The sequence below is a fragment of the Gossypium raimondii genome, chromosome 1 (assembly GCF_025698545.1).
Source record: "Gossypium raimondii isolate GPD5lz chromosome 1, ASM2569854v1, whole genome shotgun sequence".
In the NCBI taxonomy this organism is placed as follows: domain Eukaryota; kingdom Viridiplantae; phylum Streptophyta; class Magnoliopsida; order Malvales; family Malvaceae; genus Gossypium; species Gossypium raimondii.
Window position 1 is genome coordinate 5,194,313 of NC_068565.1, and position 19,797 is coordinate 5,214,109.

General features: G+C 33.4%; 2 protein-coding genes across 5 annotated transcripts; both read left to right on the forward strand.

Moving 5' to 3' along the window:
- Positions 1–7,359: 7,359 nt before the first annotated feature.
- Positions 7,360–10,638, forward strand: LOC105778177 (peptide-N4-(N-acetyl-beta-glucosaminyl)asparagine amidase A-like). Its single transcript, XM_012601827.2, has 2 exons — positions 7,360–9,549; positions 10,332–10,638. The coding sequence occupies exon 1, from the start codon at positions 7,596–7,598 to the stop codon at positions 9,456–9,458; it is 1,863 nt and encodes a 620-aa protein (XP_012457281.1). The 5' UTR covers positions 7,360–7,595; the 3' UTR covers positions 9,459–9,549; positions 10,332–10,638.
- Positions 10,639–11,651: 1,013 nt separating this feature from the next.
- Positions 11,652–18,275, forward strand: LOC105778185 (uroporphyrinogen decarboxylase 1, chloroplastic). Of its 4 annotated transcripts, XR_008195833.1 has the most exons (8): positions 11,652–11,788; positions 11,895–12,049; positions 12,779–13,143; positions 13,266–13,550; positions 14,255–14,490; positions 15,042–15,220; positions 16,611–16,677; positions 16,750–18,275. XR_008195833.1 is itself a non-coding variant. In XM_052630527.1 (7 exons), exons 1-6 carry the CDS (start codon positions 11,766–11,768, stop codon positions 15,208–15,210), a joined length of 1,233 nt encoding a protein of 410 aa, XP_052486487.1. In that variant the 5' UTR covers positions 11,652–11,765; the 3' UTR covers positions 15,211–15,220; positions 16,611–18,275. The 4 variants fall into 4 exon arrangements, 3 of the variants coding, with proteins under 3 accessions (XP_052486487.1, XP_012457299.1, XP_012457302.1); XM_052630527.1 differs by having other exon boundaries at positions 16,611–18,275; XM_012601845.2 differs by having other exon boundaries at positions 15,042–17,470.
- Positions 18,276–19,797: the final 1,522 nt, after the last annotated feature.

Here is a 19,797-nt window from a genome sequence, read left to right on the forward strand (position 1 = left end):
AAAATTGCAATTATCTTATGCCAAATCTTAATCCCACTTTTGGTGCCTTAAATCCCAGATTTTGATACCCATATCTTTCTGATACCCATATCTTTGACTTTCTATAAATATGGATGATTTCCAATAATCTCCACCTTGAAGATTTGATTCAAATAATCTTATCTTCACACAATTCTCTCTGCCTTTGTCAACAACACTTGATAGTGCCTTCTTCAACTGTTAAACTTGCCTTTCATAAACTGATCAAATCGCTTGTACCACTGCTTCGATTGTTTCAATCCATAAAGTGACTTTGTCAGTTTGCAAGCCTAATTTTCTTTATCTGTAACCTTGAATCCATCTGGTTGAGTCATATAGATTTCCTCTTCCAAATCACCATGTGAAAATGCTGTCTTCACATCGAGTTGAACTAGTTCAAGATCATATTGAGCAACCAAGGCTAGCAAAATTCGAATAGACGAATGCTTCACAACTGGAGAAAACACTTCATTGTAGTATATTCCTTCTTTCTAAGCGTAACCCTTTGCTACCAATCTAGCCTTGTATCGAACTTCATTTTTACCAGGAAATCCTTCCTTCTTTGTATATACCCATTTGCATCCAATTGTCTTCTTTTCTTTGGGCAGTGTCACCAACTCCCAAGTCCTATTTTTATGAAGAGACTGCATTTCTTCATTCATAGCTTGCTTCCACTTTACACCATCAGGGTTACTTCTTGCTTCTGTGTAAGTAGAGGGAACACCATCATCTACAATTGGAAGTGCATAGGCCACCATATCATCAAAGCAAGCAGGCATACGAATCACTCTTATTGGTCTTCTATATGCAATTGAATCATGTTACTGTAGAAGTTCTTAGGTCGAAACTTCTTCATCATATGTTCCTTCAATATTAGCTAGATCATCATTAACCTTTTCAAGCTCCACCTGCTGCAAAGTGCCACTGGTTTTGCTATCCTTTTGTGAATCCTTATTCTTCATCATGGTTGATTCATCAAAAGTCACATCCCTACTAAAAACAATCTTCCTTGTATCAGGACACCAGAGACGGTATCCTTTTACTCCACCAGTTATACCCATGAATAATGTTTTCTTTGCTCTTAGGTCTAATTTTGATTCTTTTACATGATAATATGCAGTAGAACCAAAAACATGTAAAGAATCATAATCAGTAGTGTTGACACCATTTTTTTGATGAAAACGGGGTCGACTTGGATTTTGAAAAAAGAATGAAAACGGGAGTCGCCACCAATCCTTTTTTTGATGAGGTGTGATTGGGTCACCTCGAAAAGTGGTTGTTTTTAATAAACGATTTAATTTTTATTAAAACAACGATTTTGGTCTGCGAAATTCAGAAAAACGGGTTCGGGAGTCGGTTACGCACGAGGAAGGGTTAGCACCCTCGATACGCCCAAAATTGGTACCTAGTTGATTCTTAATGTCTTGGTGTCGAAAATTAAAAACTCGAAAAGAATTTAAAAATACGATCCTTCTTTATATTGCATTATTTTAAAATTACTCGAATAAATCAAAATGAAAAATGCCTCATTATCTCGAAGTAACAAGATGTCACACCCAGTGAGTTAGGACCCAACATCTCGTATTTTGAGAGTAAGCTTGCCTTTTATTTTTTATTAAAACCTCATTCGTTTTAATTTTTAAAAGGATATTCAGTCATTTAGAATCAACGCGAGAAAAATCGAAGCTCAGTAAGTTAGGGCACGGTTTTCTCGAATTTTCTAAATACTGAATATTGCCTTTATTTTCAAAATTTTATGTGTTTGGAAATTTAAAAGGATATTTTTGCTATTTAGGTTTAACGAGAAAATCGAGACTCAGTAAGTTAGGGTACAATTTCTCGAATCCCAAAACGCAAAATATTGCCTTATTTTAGAATTTTTTTTGAATAATGACGATTACAACACTTGAACAAGGTGTATTTGTTTTGTTCGTGATAAAATAGACCGGTTTATTATTATGGGTACATACAAATCAAACATAACTTTGAAGCGATGAAATGAAATGAAACGATAATAGAGGACATGAAATGATAATTCACAAATAAAATATCACGTTAATAAATGACAATAATGTGAAAATAAATGAACAAATTACGCGTGCATAATGATAATAATCACACCACATGCATCACTTTAACATGCCAATATTAATAATCCGAGTAAGCGAAATAATCGAGAACGATTTTACGTAGCTAATATTATAAAACAAATAACATATGAGATCAATTGAAATGAATGGTAAATATCTCAAACAAACAAAATATGAAACTTAAAATGACAAATACTAATATAGTTTAAAACAAATAAAATACAATAAATAAAAACACAAAACAGTATCCTTTTCTTTATCAAAATAAAAGATAAAAATAATTAAAAGGTTAAAGGACAATACATATATATGATAGTTTAAAACAAATAATGTAAATAAAAAATTAAATAAATATTAGGTGATACATTTAAAATAAATAATATATGTAAAACTTAAAATGCATAATGATAAAGAAGAGTTCTTAAAAAAAATAACAAATGGATTAATTAATAATAATTTAAAAAAAGAATAATAAATTAATTAAACAAAATAGGACGAAATTGAAATCGGGCCCAAAATTCGAGGTTTAAATCGCAAATAAATGAAAGATGATGGTTCGGGACTGAAATGAAACGTGCTCAAGGCTTGAAGGACCTTCAGGGAAATATTCCCCAGTCCAAGACGCAGCGTTTCAGTGCAAGGGACTGTACACGGTCAAAGGGCTCGATTGAAACAGAAACAAAATTCGCAACCCAAATCTAAAAGAAACAGAAAGTTGGATTGTGCCTCAACGCAAGATGGGGGGACTAAATGCGTAAATTACCCATGAGGGCAAAGCAGGCGCAAATCTCCCCCTTTAAACGGCGTTGTTTTAACTAATATAAATACCAAAAAGAAATAGAAAAAAAAGGTTTGCTTCATTTTTCAGAGAAAAAAAACAGAGGGTTCATGCCCTCCCTCTCGCAGGCTCCCAGTCCTGACCGTCGGGCTTCCAACCAGAGGCCGTCGTGGCCTCTCCGCAAGCGGTGGCCAGAACCACCGAAACGTCGGGTTTTTAACCCGTCCTAGAGTTCGCCCGAAGGCCCAGCCTTCATACTCCCAAAAGACCGAAAGAGAAGGGTTCTCTTCGCCTTCTCTCGGCACGATTCCGACGACCACAGAGGGCTCCGGCGAGGGGACTTGCGAGCGACTCCAGGTATTCCTTTCTCCTTTTATTTTCGTTTACCAAAATAAAAATATATATATATATATAAAATAAAGGTAAAAGAATATAGAAAGATTGAAACTAAAGAGAATCCTTAAAACTTTTTTCCTTGTTTTTCATTTCTCCAGATTCGTCCAAGAGAAGAAGAAGATTACAAGTTTTTCATTTTTGGCTTTATAGCCAATCCAAACAACTCTTTGATGTCTACTTTTTTGTTGTTTTGCGATTTGGATTTTCTCTGTTGTTTTCTTCTTTTGTGTGTTGTAGGTGGTGTCAGACGCGCATGGAAGGCTGGCGATTGGCGATGGTGGCGGTGGCATGCGTGAGGGAGCCTTGGCAGAGGCATGCGGCGGTAGGGTGGCGTCCTAGGGGTGACAGATGATAGACCTAGGTACGGCGCACCTAGGTTTTTTTTTTGCTGAAAACTTGTTAAGGTTTATGGGCTTGTTGGGCTAGGGTTTTTGATTTTTTGGCCTGCTAAGTGTGCTTTGGGCTGTTTGGGTTTGTTTCTGTTTGCCTGGGCCCGGGCGAAATTTGGGCTCTACAAGTAGCAAGTTTACCAGTACACCTCTCCATAGGAGTTTTTCCATTTATTGCAGCTAATGGCAACCGGTTAATTAGATGGCACGCATATGTAACTGCCTCAGCCCAAAATTCCTTGCCCAATCCAGCATTGGAAAACATACATTGAACTTTCTCTAGTATAATCTGATTCATACATTCTGCCACCCCATTCTATTGTGGTGTATCTCGAACAGTGAAGTGTCGCACAATGCCCTCATCTTGACATACTTGTAGAAATGGATTATTCTTGTACTCAGTACCATTGTCTGATCGAAGTCGTTTGACCTTTCGACCAGTCTGGGTCTTCACCACCTTCTTCCATTTCAGAGAGAAAAGGAAAGAGAGTACTCACTGGAAGGATCCCGCGCATTCTTCGGCTGCTTCGACCAACATCCGTGGTGGAGCCTCGGCAGAGGGACGGTGGACTGGTGGCGGCAAGAGCTAGGGCCGAAACCCTAGCAGAGGAAAACATCAGTTTTTTTGTTTATTTTATTTTATTTTATCTTTAAATTAGGGCTGCAAATGTTTTTCAAAAAAGAAAATTTAGCTTAAATAAATATTCAAAACGACGTCGTTTTGCGAGTGAAGCTTAGGAGCCAAAACGACGTCATATTGGCCACTACCCAGCAACCCACGTGCGACCCGACCCGTTACGTGGGGGATCCGCGCGTTTCCGTTAAATGGGTTATTTACAATTCTGGTCCTTTATCCTTTTAATGATTTTGAGATTAAGTTTTGTTTTATTCCTAATTTTGCCCTAAAATTTTGCTTTGATTTCATCTCTGCCCCATGTAAGGTGCTGCGTTTAGGAGGGCGGGGCTATTTTTCACTTTAGTTCCTCCTTGTTATTCGCGCGCTCGATTTGGTCCTTTTTTATTTTTATTTATTTCAGATTTGCCCCAGAATTTACGTTTACATTCCAATTTAATCATGTTTGATGTTTTTGCTATTAATTATTATTATTATTATTATTATTATTCTTATTATTATTATTATTCTTATTCTTATTATTATTATTATTATTATTATTAGTATTATTATTATTACTACTACTATTTTCATTATTATTAGTATTTTTACTATTACTATTATTATTGATAATATTATTCGCTTTTATATTTACCTATTATATAAATACATTATTTTATTCTATATGTATTATTGTTTTAAGTTTCTTTTAAAATTTTAATATGTTATTACCTTTTTATAATATACTATTTTTGATATTATTTGAATTTATTTTATTTTTATCTTTATGTAAATTTGGTATGTTTATATGCTTGCTTGATTTGTTTTATTTTTTATTCTATAATATAAACTTTTTATTCACTTTTGATATACCACTATATTTTTATATGAAGATATTTTATATAGTATAGTACTATTTTATACATATACATATATATTATACTATTGATTTCGAATAATATTTTTACCTATTATATATATATATATATATATATATACACCTACACGTACACATTTGTATAGCTTATTTATATACATACTTATATATCTTTTTATATTTTTATATTTTATTCATTTTCTTTATTCATTTATTTACTTATATTTTCATTATTATTTTGAGAGAATGTTTTAATTTTATTTACTTGTTATTTTATATGTAATTGATTTGTCCTTTTATTTATTTTATTTTTGTTGTTATTGCTCGTATTACTTTTACACCATCGTATCCAATATTGTTTTGTACGCATATTAACATCGAGTTTCATTTCTACCATTTTGAGTTAGATTAATTCGATGCATGAATCATGATTTTAAAATAAGCAAAATCTTGTGTTTAGATTCGAAAAAGTCGATTCCTAACTGGGTTTCGATTTTCGCAATAAATATAAATACACGAATCTTTTCAAACTCAAGTTTTAAACGATCTCGAAAATTAAGAAAAGATAGTGTTCTAACTTACTGGGCATGATCCCTTTTTTTTTTAAAAAAATCCGGGATAGCCAAATATTTTCTTAAGTAAGTAAATTTTTCGGCATGTATTCTCGTATAGGGAATTCGATACGTTGTGTCCTAACGCATTGGATATGACATGTTATTTTCTCGATATGAGGATTCCTCTAAAAAATAATAAAGACAATATTTTGCATTTGAAAATTTGAGAAAGTGTGCCCTAATGTGCTGGGTTTCGATTTCTCGCTTAGCCAAATAGTTTTGAAAACCATAAGGTGATCTTGGTTTCGAGGGTTTAAAGTATCGTATCCTAACGTGCTGGATGTGATATTCTTTCGGAACAAGAGAATCCTAAATTTCAACCCATATCATTCGAAATTTTTAGGATCGTATTTTTAAAAACTCTTCAAAATTTTCAATCTTCGACACTAAGACTCTAATTAATCAACTAGGTACTAATTTTTGGACGTTACGAGGGTGTTAATCCTTCCTCGTACGTAACCGACTCCCGAACTTATTTTTCTGAATTTTGCAGACCAAAAGTGTTGTTGTAATAAATCTAAACTGTTTATTAAAAACAATTGTTTTTCAAGATGACCCGATCACACCTCATCAAAAAAGATTGGTAGCGACTCCCATGTTCGTTTTTGTTTTCAAAATCCAACTCGACCTCGTTTTCACGAAAAAATAGTGTCAACAATGAACTTAGTGGAAAAGATAGATTTTCAAGTTTTTTATAACGCCCCAAATGAAGTTCTAGAGCTTATTCAACAAAATAAGGTTAATGATTTTTTGTCCTATTTATTGTGATGTAATTATGTTTTTTTTTCACTAAAAAAATTATCGATTTGTTTAAATATTTTTCATATATAATATTTATATATATATAAATATAACTTCCTTACATACATATGAATATATTTTAAAGTAAATATAAAACTTAAAATTATAAATGAAGTTTTATTATCTAATATGTTTGATAGTATATTGAAAAGATTAAATTAACTTAAAATTAATATTTTCAATGATTTAATTTTAAGGACATTTGATATTTCATAATAATAAAAATATATACTTTTTCAATTAAAATGGTAGAAAATGATAAGTAGATATGTACTTATCATTTAATATAGAATTTTAATTATTTTTCTTATTTTAAAATTAGTCTTTAAATACTTTACCTTTAAATTTTAAAATTATATTTATCAAACAATTTATTTATATTTCATATTTAATTTCAAGTAATATATCAAAACATATTTCATAACTTAAATTAAATATTTAAAATTTCAATAATTTTTCAATAATTTCTCGATACTTAATATTTTGAGTTTATTAAACACCTCACTTAAACAATTATATTTTATTTTAAAATAATTATTAAAAATAACAAATAAGATAAAATTATTGAAAATTGATTTAAAATATCAGAATCTTGTACCAATTGAAACAAGCCAATACATAATGATAAACACTGATGGTGGCTGAAATGAAGTAAAACAAGGGCTAAAGTACCTCAATCATGAGTAATTTTCCCATGATACATACCATTTCTTGTCAATTTTGATGGTTTTTCTCTTTCTGACCTTACAAGACAGGATGAGCTTAGCCCATTTGTGATGTAATGTCATCAGTGCACTTTCTACTCTTGTCAGATTTGTTTTTTTTCCAATGCATTGCCAAGTCTATCCCTTGTTTTTCTCCCCCAATAATTCCCAGTTCTAACTTTTTGTATGATGTATTTTTCTCAGAGAAAATCTTAAATCAAAATCATAGACTTTATTTTTAACTCCATAAGTTTAACTTATTTGGTACCCTTTAAATCAGCAACCCTTTCTTACCAAACACCAACCACACCATCCATGGCTTCCACTTTCTCCCCTTTGCTCTTCTTTCTTCCCCTTCTATTTCTTGACCCTCTCTTCTGCAAAGCCAATCTTCACCATTCCAAAACCTTCCTCAGATCATCCCTTATTTCCCAACCATTAACCAATGCCACCATTCTACCAACTCTCTTTTTTGAAGTCACCAAACCCATCAATGTCCCAACTACCACGCCCTGTACCCTCTCTGTCCTTCAACATGACTTTGGTTTCACTTATGGCAAACCTCCTGTTTTGGCAAACTACAGCTTCCCATCCGATTGCCCATATCAGGAATTTTCCAAGATTGTCCTGGAATGGAATGCTACCTGCAAAGGAAGGCAATTTGACAGGATTTTTGGAGTTTGGTTATCTGGAGTGGAGCTTTTGAGAAGCTGCACAGCTGAACCTAGAGCTACTGGGATCATTTGGAGTGTGAAAAAGGATATTACAAGGTATTCCTCATTGCTTTTATCCAACAAGACTCAAACTTTTGCTATTTATATGGGAAATCTTGTTGACAAAACTTATACCGGTGTTTACCATGTCAATGTCACTCTTTATTTTTACCCTGCTGTGGAAAAAATGAACCTTTATGAGGAAAAGGCAAGAAATTTAGGGTCTGGGTTTGCTTCTAAAGCTGATTTGATCATACCCTTTTCGCGTGATTTGCCATTGAATGATGGGTTGTGGTATGAGATCGAGAATTCTACTGATGTTATAGTGAAGGAATTTGAAATTCCTCAAAATGTTTATAGGGCTGTGTTGGAGGTGTATGTGTCATTTCATGAGAATGATGAGTTTTGGTATGGGAATCTTCCAAACGAGTATATTGCTGCCAATAATATTACAGGTTTTGCTGGAAATGGACCTTTTAGAGAGGTTGTGGTTAGTTTGGATGATGAAGTAGTTGGTGCCATTTGGCCTTTTACTGTGGTTTACACAGGAGGAATTAATCCGCTCTTATGGCGTCCCATTAGTGGTATTGGTTCATTTGATCTCCCTACTTATGATATCGAAATTAGTCCCTTTTTGGGGAGTTTATTGGATGGGAAAAAACATAAACTAAGTTTTGGTGTTACAAATGCCTTGAATGTGTGGTACATTGATGCCAATTTGCATCTATGGTTAGATAGCAATAGTGCAAAGACTGAAGGGAAGCTTTTGCAACATAAAGTGGCTCCTCTTGCTGTTTCTTCTGTTTTAGATTTTAAGGGATTGAATGGAACCTTTGTTACTAATACATCCAGGTTCGTATCCTCTACTGGATGGGTCAAGTCCACTTATGGGACGGTCACAACTGAATCCATTCAAGATTTAAGGTATAGCAACTCCATGTTGATGGGCAGGGATGGGAATCTGCAGATTGTGAATCAGACGATCCATTTTGAAGACAGTGTTTATGCAAAGTTACCAGCTTCTAATGTCGAATCAAAGAAATCACTCAAGAGGTTTCATTTATACTTATACACTGATGATGTTGATCAAGGAAATGGAACTCTATCGATGGTAGTTAATGTCACATTAGGATTCAATGAGAAGAAGTTTAAAGATGCCGATGCCAGGTCGCCTAGCAGTTCACTCAGAAATTTGCAGAAAGGAAAGGGTGTTATAGTTATAAAAGACAACCTGGTTGTGAGTGGAGTGGGAAGTACCCAACAATCATACAATTACGATAGTAGTAAATTTTGCTACTCTAGAAACATAAGCAGCTCAAACTACACCATTCTTCACGATGAAGTGCGAAACACATGTAATAAAAGAGCAAAATCTCATTTTGGATACGGTCTTAGCAGAAGGTGGTCATTTCCAGCTAGAAGAGCTTTTCTAACGTCTCATGTAGTTGATCCGAATGGAAACTAGTATTTTGACTCCTTTGATTCTTGACTTGCTTTATTTGGAGTTCTCGAATTAGATAATCAAGATTCGTGCATATGGATACTCCAAATAAATGGTAAGTGTTTCTACTCTTGCATCCTTTTCTTTTTTCACTTTTTTGCAATTGAATGAACTTAGGTGATTCTTCTATCTGACCTTTAGCTTGACAACTCAATCTAAAACTAAGCTTTTGTAGTTTATAACGAACTTCGTTGGATCCTAGAAGTATTATTTTGCAACCAAATGCCATGTATAATCTACCTGAATTAAATTCCAAGTATATTCAGATACTTTTGGTGTACTATACACGTCTATCCTTTTGACTTTATACCATAGTTTGAATTTCTCTATGAATAATCTAGATGAAGTTGAATTTTCAACCATTCATCTCTGCCAATCCGATAATCTAGTTCATGCTACATTAGAGCATGTGGAACTGTCTTTGCTAGTGCGAAATGTTTTTTTCTCTAACAGAGCCAAATATGTGTGGATATCTTTCATTTAGATTGTTAAACTTGGTCTTCCCTCACTTGGTCGGGTCTTCCATCCGAAGTTCATTTGTTCAGTATATTATTAGGGCAATGTTTTTTTGTCATGGTTGTTGCATGTATGCCATTGGATGTCTTGCCAAAAGACAGAATCCCAAGGCTGGAGAATAGGATATAGAAAAAGAAGTAGCTGAGGCTGCTGAGAAGCCACTAGACATCGCATCGGCTCTTATTAGACTATTATTTACAGTTTAACAGCCTCAAGGATTACCATTTCTTCCTCATACAATACTTGTTTATACACCAATGTGCATCATTGTAAAACATGAATCTCTCTTACTAATAATATTCACCGTCTTTTTTGTTGCAGCTAGCGTTCATGGTTTCCGTTTATGTGAAAAGGTTTCTATGGGACGTACCTTCGGGTGACAAAACTTGAAGATGATATTTAATTGTTGGTGTGGGAGTACTGGATTGTTACAAATATCTCACATTTTTTGTGTTTGATGAACATTAATGGGGAAGAGCAAATAAGCCAATTCCATTCTCTTCTCACAAGTCGTCGGTGATATTATGCTTCTAATAATTTCCTCTCATTTGTTGAGAAACTTATTGTGTGAAATTTGTTAAACCGTAATTGGAAATTATATAAATTAGATTTCTGATTTTTAATTCAATTTAGTCTCACTAACTTATTGAATTTTGATTTTTCTTTTAAGTTTTATTAAAAGTACTGATTATGCCTTCACTTTTCATGTGTTATTAGCTAGATTTTAATTTTAAATTAGGTCTTTGATTATTAAAATGGTCACAAATTTAGATTTAATTAAATTAATATAGGAAGACATGAGTTTGAGTATGTTGAAACGCGTTTATCTTTATACTTAAGGGTTAAGAAATTATACAAGTAGTTCTGTATAAGAAAAAAAAAATCTTAAAATTTAAAAGAAAGTAATTTTCAAAAGTTGGAAGAGTATAAGGATTGAAAGTATAATTAGATCTAATCTTTTAAAAAAACATTGATTATCTTACGAATTTATATAAATTAGACCTGTTCATAGGTTGGGTCACCCGGTCCTGCTTGAATTTCTGTCCGAAATGTGAGAAGATTTGGGTAAAAATATATGCTTGAAAAATAGGTTTAGACAAAAAACAGGTCAGCCTCGAGGAAGGTATTTTTTGTTGCCTGGGCCTAATCCAACCCGAATTCACTAAAGGGCAAAAAAATCTACTATTTTTTGCTTTTTAATGCTATTTTCTTATTGTTTTCTCTTTATTTTGTTACCATTTTACTATTATGTTGTTATTGTTTGGATATTATATAAATTTTATTTTATTGTTAATTTTGTTATTATTTTAAAGGTATTTATTAATTTTGTTATTATTTTAGAAGTATTTGCTTATTAAATTACATATATTTTAGTATTAGTTAAATATATAAATTCTTTAACAGATTTGACCTTAATTTTAACATTTTTATTCAAATTAGAATTAAATAAAATTTTAAGCCTATTTTCAGGCGAGTAGGCCCGTACCTAGCAAACTGGCATTTAGAAATTGATAGTGTGACTCGTCGGATCCAAAACCTGAAAACACATATTTACTTCAAAACAGATTGTAGGGATCTGATTTATCCAATATCCTGAGGTGGCAAGATCACAAGCATCAATTTAGCTTACTATATAACAAAGTCAAACTATCGATTTCTTTTCAACGATCAGAAAACAGATTGCAGAACTTCCGCCAAACTCCAAAGTTGTGTGTCGCAAATTCTCCTCATAAACAAAAAGGAAAAAAAAGAAAAATGAGCTTCTTTACACTAAGAAGGTCAAAATCCCATTTCAGTTAGAAAATAGGATATTTGGATTTCAACTTCCTTTTAGAATTTATTTTTTCTAATTTTGTTCTACTTCTTCTTCTACTTTTCATGCAGTGCTTGCGGTTCCTTGGGAGTTCAATCCTCAAGCTTGACAGTTCAGTTGGGTTTCCACTCTAATGAAAATAATAATTTCCTTGGAGCTTTTGTTTCATCTCCTAAAAGAACGAAAATTAAGAAGTTTTCTATAGCTTGCTCTTCTACTACTACTGGTAAAGTTCATTTCATCTCTTTGGTTTTCTTTTTAGTTTAGTTTTCTGGATTTCTTTTGTTTTGGGTTGATTTAAAGTGGCTTCTGGTTGGTTATTTATTAGATTTTTTTTGGGTAATTTTGGGTGTTCAGTGATAAAAAGGTTGTAATTTTAGGAGAATTTGGTCAGAAGCTAGGATTGGCACCTTATGAGTGAAATGGGGTCAATTAAAACGCTCTACGTGGATCATGAAGACTGTTTGTTCTGAAAATGCAAACTTGGTTGGAAGATAAGGCCAGGCCGTGGTTGAAATTGATTACATTCGTTTAAAGTTATGTTTTTGAGTCGTGTAATAATTGAAGCATGGATTGGGATTTATATGCCTTGGTTTTAGGATGTAAAAATTCGCTACAAGCTTTAGTATCCAATTGTATAATGATGAAAATTTACAATCTTTTATTTATTTATTTTTAAATAGATGATATCATGATAATATGCTGAATGGTGTTAGTTATAAAATCCATGAACTTCCGTGGTATTAACTAATCAAGATGATGAATTTGAGATCCCTTTCTGTAACCTGTACAAATTTGACTAGTATTTCTCCTTGCTAGTGAAAAATTCATTTTTGCAATTATGTTGTACGCCAGGAACTGCAAGAACATTCTTGTCTTTGGACTTTAGAGATGCAATCAACTTATGCTTTTTATCTCCATTCATCTTTTCTTTTATATACATTATTGGTTAAAGCTGCAAGAGGAGAGCCTGTAAGTCGGCCTCCTGCATGGATGATGCGCCAGGCAGGAAGGTATATGTCTGTTTACAGAAAGCTTGCAGAGAAACATCCATCCTTCAGAGAGAGATCTGAGACAACTGATCTCATTGTGGAAATTTCTTTGCAGCCTTGGGAAGCTTTCCGCCCTGATGGAGTGATAATTTTCTCCGATATACTTACTCCACTGCCTGCATTTGGTGTCCTGTTTGACATTGAAGAAGTAAGGGGTCCTGTCATTCAGTCCCCGATTTGCTCTGAGGATTGCTTGAAGGCATTGCACCCTATTGACCTGGAGAAACTACATTTTGTTGGGGATTCCCTTAAGATTTTGCGCCAGGAGGTGATTTGTCTGTTTTAATAGCATGCATTGTATAGACAATGTCTTAGTAATATACAAATTTTATAATTGCCAAATTTCTTTTTCTTTCCTTTTTTATTTTTTATAAGTTCTTTTTTACGTAGGTTGGAGATCACGCTGCGGTGCTGGGTTTTGTTGGAGCACCATGGACAATTGCAACATATATAGTAGAGGGAGGTACAACCCGCACTTACACAACCGTAAAGAGTATGTGCCACACAGCACCAAATTTATTGAGGGCCCTTCTTTCTCATTTAACAAAAGCAATATCTGAATACATTATTTACCAAGTGGAGTCTGGAGCACATTGCATACAAATATTTGATTCATGGGGTGGGCAACTACCACCTGATATGTGGGAGCAGTGGTCAAAGCCTTACATAACAGAGGTACTTTGGAACTTGGTTGGATAAAGCATCATTATATTGCCTTACTGAATCATTCTCACCTTGTTGCTTAGAAATTGCAGAGCTAATTATTTTTGTCATAAAGCTAATGAAACGGTGCACGAAATGAGTAGAACAGTTGTCTTATATTTTGCCTTGACTGTTAGTTCTGTTGTTAATTTGCCAATGTGGCTATTATTGAACTATTTATGTTACTTCAGGCTCTGTTTGGATTGCTGTCTCTCTACTAACTTTTTACTTCCTGAAAAATTTGTATAAGAAACAAAATCATATTTCCCTAAAATGAGTGAACGACTAAAATGTAAAGCCAATCAAGTATATCATTTGATATAGAAGTGCAAGAATGAATTTTCTCATCCATGAAAGTTAATTTTTTTTTTTTCTTCAAAAGATTGTTTCCTGTGAACCTAAAAATTTATTTTGCTTTTTGGTTCTAGCAAAAAGCAGCTAGCAAAGCCATACAAGGTTTAAGAATTTTGAAAATTAATTTATTTTAACGAAGAACTCTGCATTTTATAAATTATATAGAAAAAGGAGGAGACAGAGACATTAGCTCAGACTCTCTTCTATTACGAACCAGCAATCGACTCCTATTGAGTGGGTTGAGAAAATTTGCCTTAGATAACATATTTCTATACCTTTTAATGTCTATATTGTACTCATTTGTTGGATATCTAAAATTGCAGATTGTGAGCATGGTACAGAATAAGTGCCCTAAGATACCTCTTGTTCTCTACATTAATGGAAATGGTGGCCTCCTTGAGCGCATGAAAGGCACTGGGGTTGATGTGATTGGACTTGACTGGACAGTTGATATGGCTGATGGAAGGAAGCGGTTGGGTAATGATATCTGTGTCCAGGGCATTGTTGACCCTGCTTACTTGTTTTCTCCACTTCCAGCTGTAACGGAGGAAATCCAAAGGTTTTTCACATCCATTGAACTTTGTGTTTGAATTCCCTTATTATATTGCCAACTTTTATCTATATTTTAAGGTAGATTCTTGTTTCTTTTGTTGCTAATATTATGGGCACACACACACACAAAGGCCACTTGACTAATATAAGATGGTTCGGTAGATTTATCATGTTGGAGCAGGTCGCTAGGAGGGCGCCCTTATTCCTAGAAGTGGTAGTTCAAATTGTCTCCCCCGGTAGTCCCCACCAGCCACCAAATAAAAAAAGGGGGGAAATGGGTCGTAAAGAATGCCATTTTCAATTTAAATTACTTGGATTTATTCTTGCTAAAGTTTTGTACCTAACTTGAGGACTCAATGTCTAATCCTGTGTGCCTGACCAACTATTGACTTAAGGAATACTTATGAATATGTATGATGGTATATTCAAAGGCATTCAAATGACAATGTAAGAAAGTCAGTCACATTTAAATCCTGATTTTCTGTTTCTTTGTTAAATATAACTTAAATATGCTTCTAATTGGTCCAGTTGTTTAAACTATTGCATTCTATTTTTCAGGGTTCTTAAGTGTGCAGGACCATGTGGGCACATTCTTAATTTGGGTCATGGCGTTCTCGTTGGGACTCCTGAAGAAGCTGTTGCACATTTCTTTGAAGTCACAAAAAGCTTAAAATACGAGAGTTCATCTCAAAATCATGCCATGGAGGAATCTAAATTGTTAGTTTGAGACCATTATGGTTAGTCTAGATCCTGAGGTTTTTTCTATAAATTGGCCCTTTGGTTTAAATTCACATCTTATCCTTGAATCACAACCTCATGATGTCAAATCAACTTGCATTTTGCAAAAGGGGTTGATTGGCGTTTGGCTCTTGTACATGCTTGTGGTTTAGTCAGATAGGTATATTTATTGTGCTAGTTGTTAAATGTTAGGAATGAATAAATATCCTGATTTTTTGTTGTACATTTGAAGCCTATGCATGTTCTAGTGCTTTGTTCAAGCTTTTTGCCCTTTTACCTGGTTGGTAGAGGATATGAACTGCAGGGAGGTTCAAAAGCTTTGTAGTGACTAGTAAAAACATGCCCTAAAAGGACATTTTGACCATAACCAAGTATTCATATCCGTAATGAATTGATTCTTTGATCTTATCAGCATAATGCTACCTGACCCCAGCTATTTGATAGATTGAGTTCTTTTGATTAGCTGAAAATAAGACTTGTGAAACTGCCATACAGGACATTTCTCTAATATGGTTGACTGCTTTAACCAACTCAGTAAACAAAATAATCTTGCGATAGCTCTATATATTTTAGCTTGGAAAATATGTATGCGTCTATGTATTCATGGGCCTATTAGTGAGATATATCTTTCTATAGATGTTTGAGTGATATTCTTTTTGTAACTTTTAAGATGGCATATGTATATGTTAATGTCTTTGTGTTTGTGTTTGTTTGAGCCTGCTGGCTTCTTTGAATTTACTTTTATAGATGGTTTCTAGTGAAACTCAGATTTTGTTAGAGATGATCAATTAATTATTAGCATTGACTGGTCTGGCCCCTTGAGAGGAATGCATCACATTATGCATGGACATGCATTAAGTGGAGATATCACCATAACAATGGAAGAAACAATTTTATTGAAATCTGATAAATATAGCATCAAGTTTATTTTTCCCCTTATTTCTTCAAGATTCTAAAATTCAAGGCACTGTTCCAGAGGTTTTTTTAAAATTATTTTTAATTTAAAATAGATAAGCAATGTTAAGTCAATAGGATACTAAATTTTGCTTTAAGTTCTTTTCTTCATATTGTCTACTTATTATTGCAGCTAAGATGCAATCCAACTGGGTTAAGTTTCCACTTTATATGCGAGCTTATCAGTTCTTGTGGATCTTCATATCATGGTTTCTCTAATGTTTTTTGTTTGTGTCTTGCTTTAATATGCTAGTTGTCCTCAATAATGTATTACCATTTTGAAGTTTTTATTGTATTTGTAATGTAGTTACCACTGTTTCATGTCATTTTCTGGTCGGGTTACTCTTCATATGAATAGATTAATATTTTACTAGCAGCTGACTGTAGATGCAGAAAATTATTTTATTACTTCCTAGTAAGTGATTTTTCATGCAGATTTTGCTCCAAAATTGACACACCTCCAAGAGAATATTTGAGCTGAGGCCCTTCCTGCAAAAGGAATGTAGGTAGCAATGGTTTTGTCTTCCCTACTTCGAATTTTCTATCTGGGAGTGTGAAAGCTCTCTTTCTGCAGGTTTGCTCATAAATTTCTACTAAGCTACTAGTTTTAAACCGTGAAGTTAACCTGAAGTAAAGGTCATTCAGAATTCCGTAAGTTTTACTGCCTTTTGCATGCTTGATTAATAGCAAATGGCTGAAAGAGAGAAGTGAAGTTACTATGATGATTGGGGGTATGGAGTCCATGGCAAGAACTTTTTTTTTTCAATGAATCCATAACAAGGTTACTTGAGAAAGAACAGTCTTTCTATGTACAGCAAGGCTTGAGGCTTCTAAAAAATCTCCTTTTCTGCAGCACAAAGGGAGCGGACTGCAAGAATATGCTAGAATATGGACTGCATCGAAGTGTTCTGAAATGTGAAAATATCATGGTTGATTTAGTTGTTTCTTGTTGAGATTCTGCGCACAATGAATTAGTGCATATTACAAGCTCGTTCCCATTGGATAAATGCTCAATTTGGGCCACCTAAACCTTTGAGGCTCTGCTCTCATAAAGATCAAATTTTCAAAGTGGTCAAGTAAAGATTAAGCCTTCCTGCTTATATAGGCATCAAACTTTGTCAGAGTTGCAAATAAGAATTGGGCCTAAGGTTTGTTGTAATTATTTTGTATTTCTTTAGTTATATGGTGTGAAAAGATAAACTATATATGCTTTACGTAGTTTCATGGTTATTGAACATAATAGTATTGTAATATATATTTTATTGGTCATTATGTGTAGAATGGTTGTTTGAGTATGTCCAAAAAGATTTGGTCGTTCTTTAACTACTTTAAAAGGTTTGATCTTTATGTGAGCAGGCTTTGAAAGAGCCTAAATTGGCATATAGCCTATCCCATTTCAGGAGCCAAAATCTTGAAGTCAGTGGAACTAAAGTGCACCTAACTTATAGGAGAATAACAATCAATATGAGTAGGTAAGCAACTCAGCACAGAATGGGACGTGAGATTTAATGCGTTTTGATCATGTATTCTTTCAAATATCTGCCTGAACAATGTCATTCCTTAGTGCAAGGGGCAATTCCTTCCTGGTTTTGAGAGATGAAATAGTTCAACGTCTTATGAGAACTGCCTGAATGATAATTGTTCCTAAATGAAGAAAGATCCATGTTTTTCTTGTGATATAATTGGATGCAACAGGCCAGTTCTTTGGAGTTATTTTCATGACTATTAATATAGATTGATGTCTTCTCATAATAGTTGCTCAATTTGAACTCTAATTTCTGACTCTTGGCTGAAAAAGTAGAATATTGGTTGATTAACAAAATGGCTTTGCGATGTTTCCTGGTTCCTCTAGAAGCTGATTCAAGACTTTGAATCCAGAAATGATCTCCACTTTTGACATCAAAACCTGCTCTATTGAACCTGCAGCAGGCGAGTATTCCCTAATGTAACAAACCCATCCCCTGAGCAGAAATGCCACTCACTTTTTGTATCTATCTGCAACTATGATTGTTGATTGTAGAGATTCAGCTCCCTAGCTTCAATATATGTGTTTTGAGAAGTAATTGAGATAAATGCAAATTCTTGAGCCATTTCTTATTAGTTTAAGCAGCAAGGAAAGTGTTGGTTTATCCTAAAATAAACACCTTAATTTTCTTCAGGTGATTTGAGCTTAAAGAACCCGTTTTTGGTTGGTATTTGCACTATGGGAATTTAAACTACTAAATAATTCTTTGTTGGCATCCCAAGAATCAGAATTCGATCCTCGTAATTGTCATTCCTTTCCCCCAAAAATATGGCTGCTTTGTTGGAATATAAAATTGAATAATTAATAGAAACTTGTATTTTGCTTCCTTGATATATGTATATATATACACACACTACCATTATTATCTTTCATTTTCATGGAGTCAAGCCATCTTAATCCCTTGTCCATCAACAGCATTATAGAAAGTCTGATTAAATTATTGGTTTGAAACCTGCTGCAACAGTGCAACTTTAAGAGCCCTTCAAAAAACCTGCCATATGACTAGGACAAAGGTAGGGTCTTTGAAAAAGAAATGGAGTGGGAGGGAATTGCATTCTTTTACCTATTTGTTTTAGAATACTATGAAATGAGTTTTAGGGCATTTTTTTAACTTTCTTGGAGAAGAAGAAAGGTTTGAGGTTGAAATATATCTTTTCATCTTTCAGATACTATTGAAGATCTTGTTTGTATATGCTTTCCGTATTTAAAATATATTATGGGGACACGCTTTAAGCGAGACAGATTTTCTAGTGATTGGATAATATCTTTAGTAAATCTATTAATGATTATTTTATCATAAAAAATCTTATGAATAGATGATATATTTTAAAAGTAGCTCTTTAAAATAAAAATAAAATAATATCTTTATTAGTCAAATCATATCTTTCTTATCTAAATCATCAAAAGAGAATCAAACGATATAAAGATAAAAGACAAATTTCTTGACAATAATCATTCAAGAGCATTATTATGTGATTTTTAAGTTTGAATCCAACTATTTACAAATAATGCTGTCAAAACTAAATTAAATTTTAGAACATTGATTTCTCATATCTTGTAAGACACTTTAAATAGTCTTGAATGAACTAATTAGACAAGAATTTTAGCAATATTTTTTTAATACTGAATCCTATTACTATTTATACTCCCAACCCTTAAAACGAAAGATAATAAGTACTTAAAGTGTGTTGAAATCCAAATCCTTCCGATTATTGCAACAACAATGGTATCAATTGAAATAATACTCGGTTCGTAAGAATTTTAACAATTTTATTTAAGTATCAATACAGATTTCTTTCTTTGAAGCAGATCAGTAACATTTATGAAGTTCACCCATAACTAGTTGTAAACATTAATTACACTTCCCATAGCCTACAATGATTCTATATGTCTATATAAGTATTTGCATTTACTTTCGAACTTTGCTTAGAAAGAAAGATAGAAAGGAGTGAAGATGAAGACTTTGTTAATAAAATAGTTAAGATTAACTACTCTCCATCCTTTCTTCTTTCCCTCCTAAGTGTTGCAATTTCTGCAACATGGGAACATATATGCATACAAGAAAAATGCATACAATATTTAAAGAGAAATTTGAGG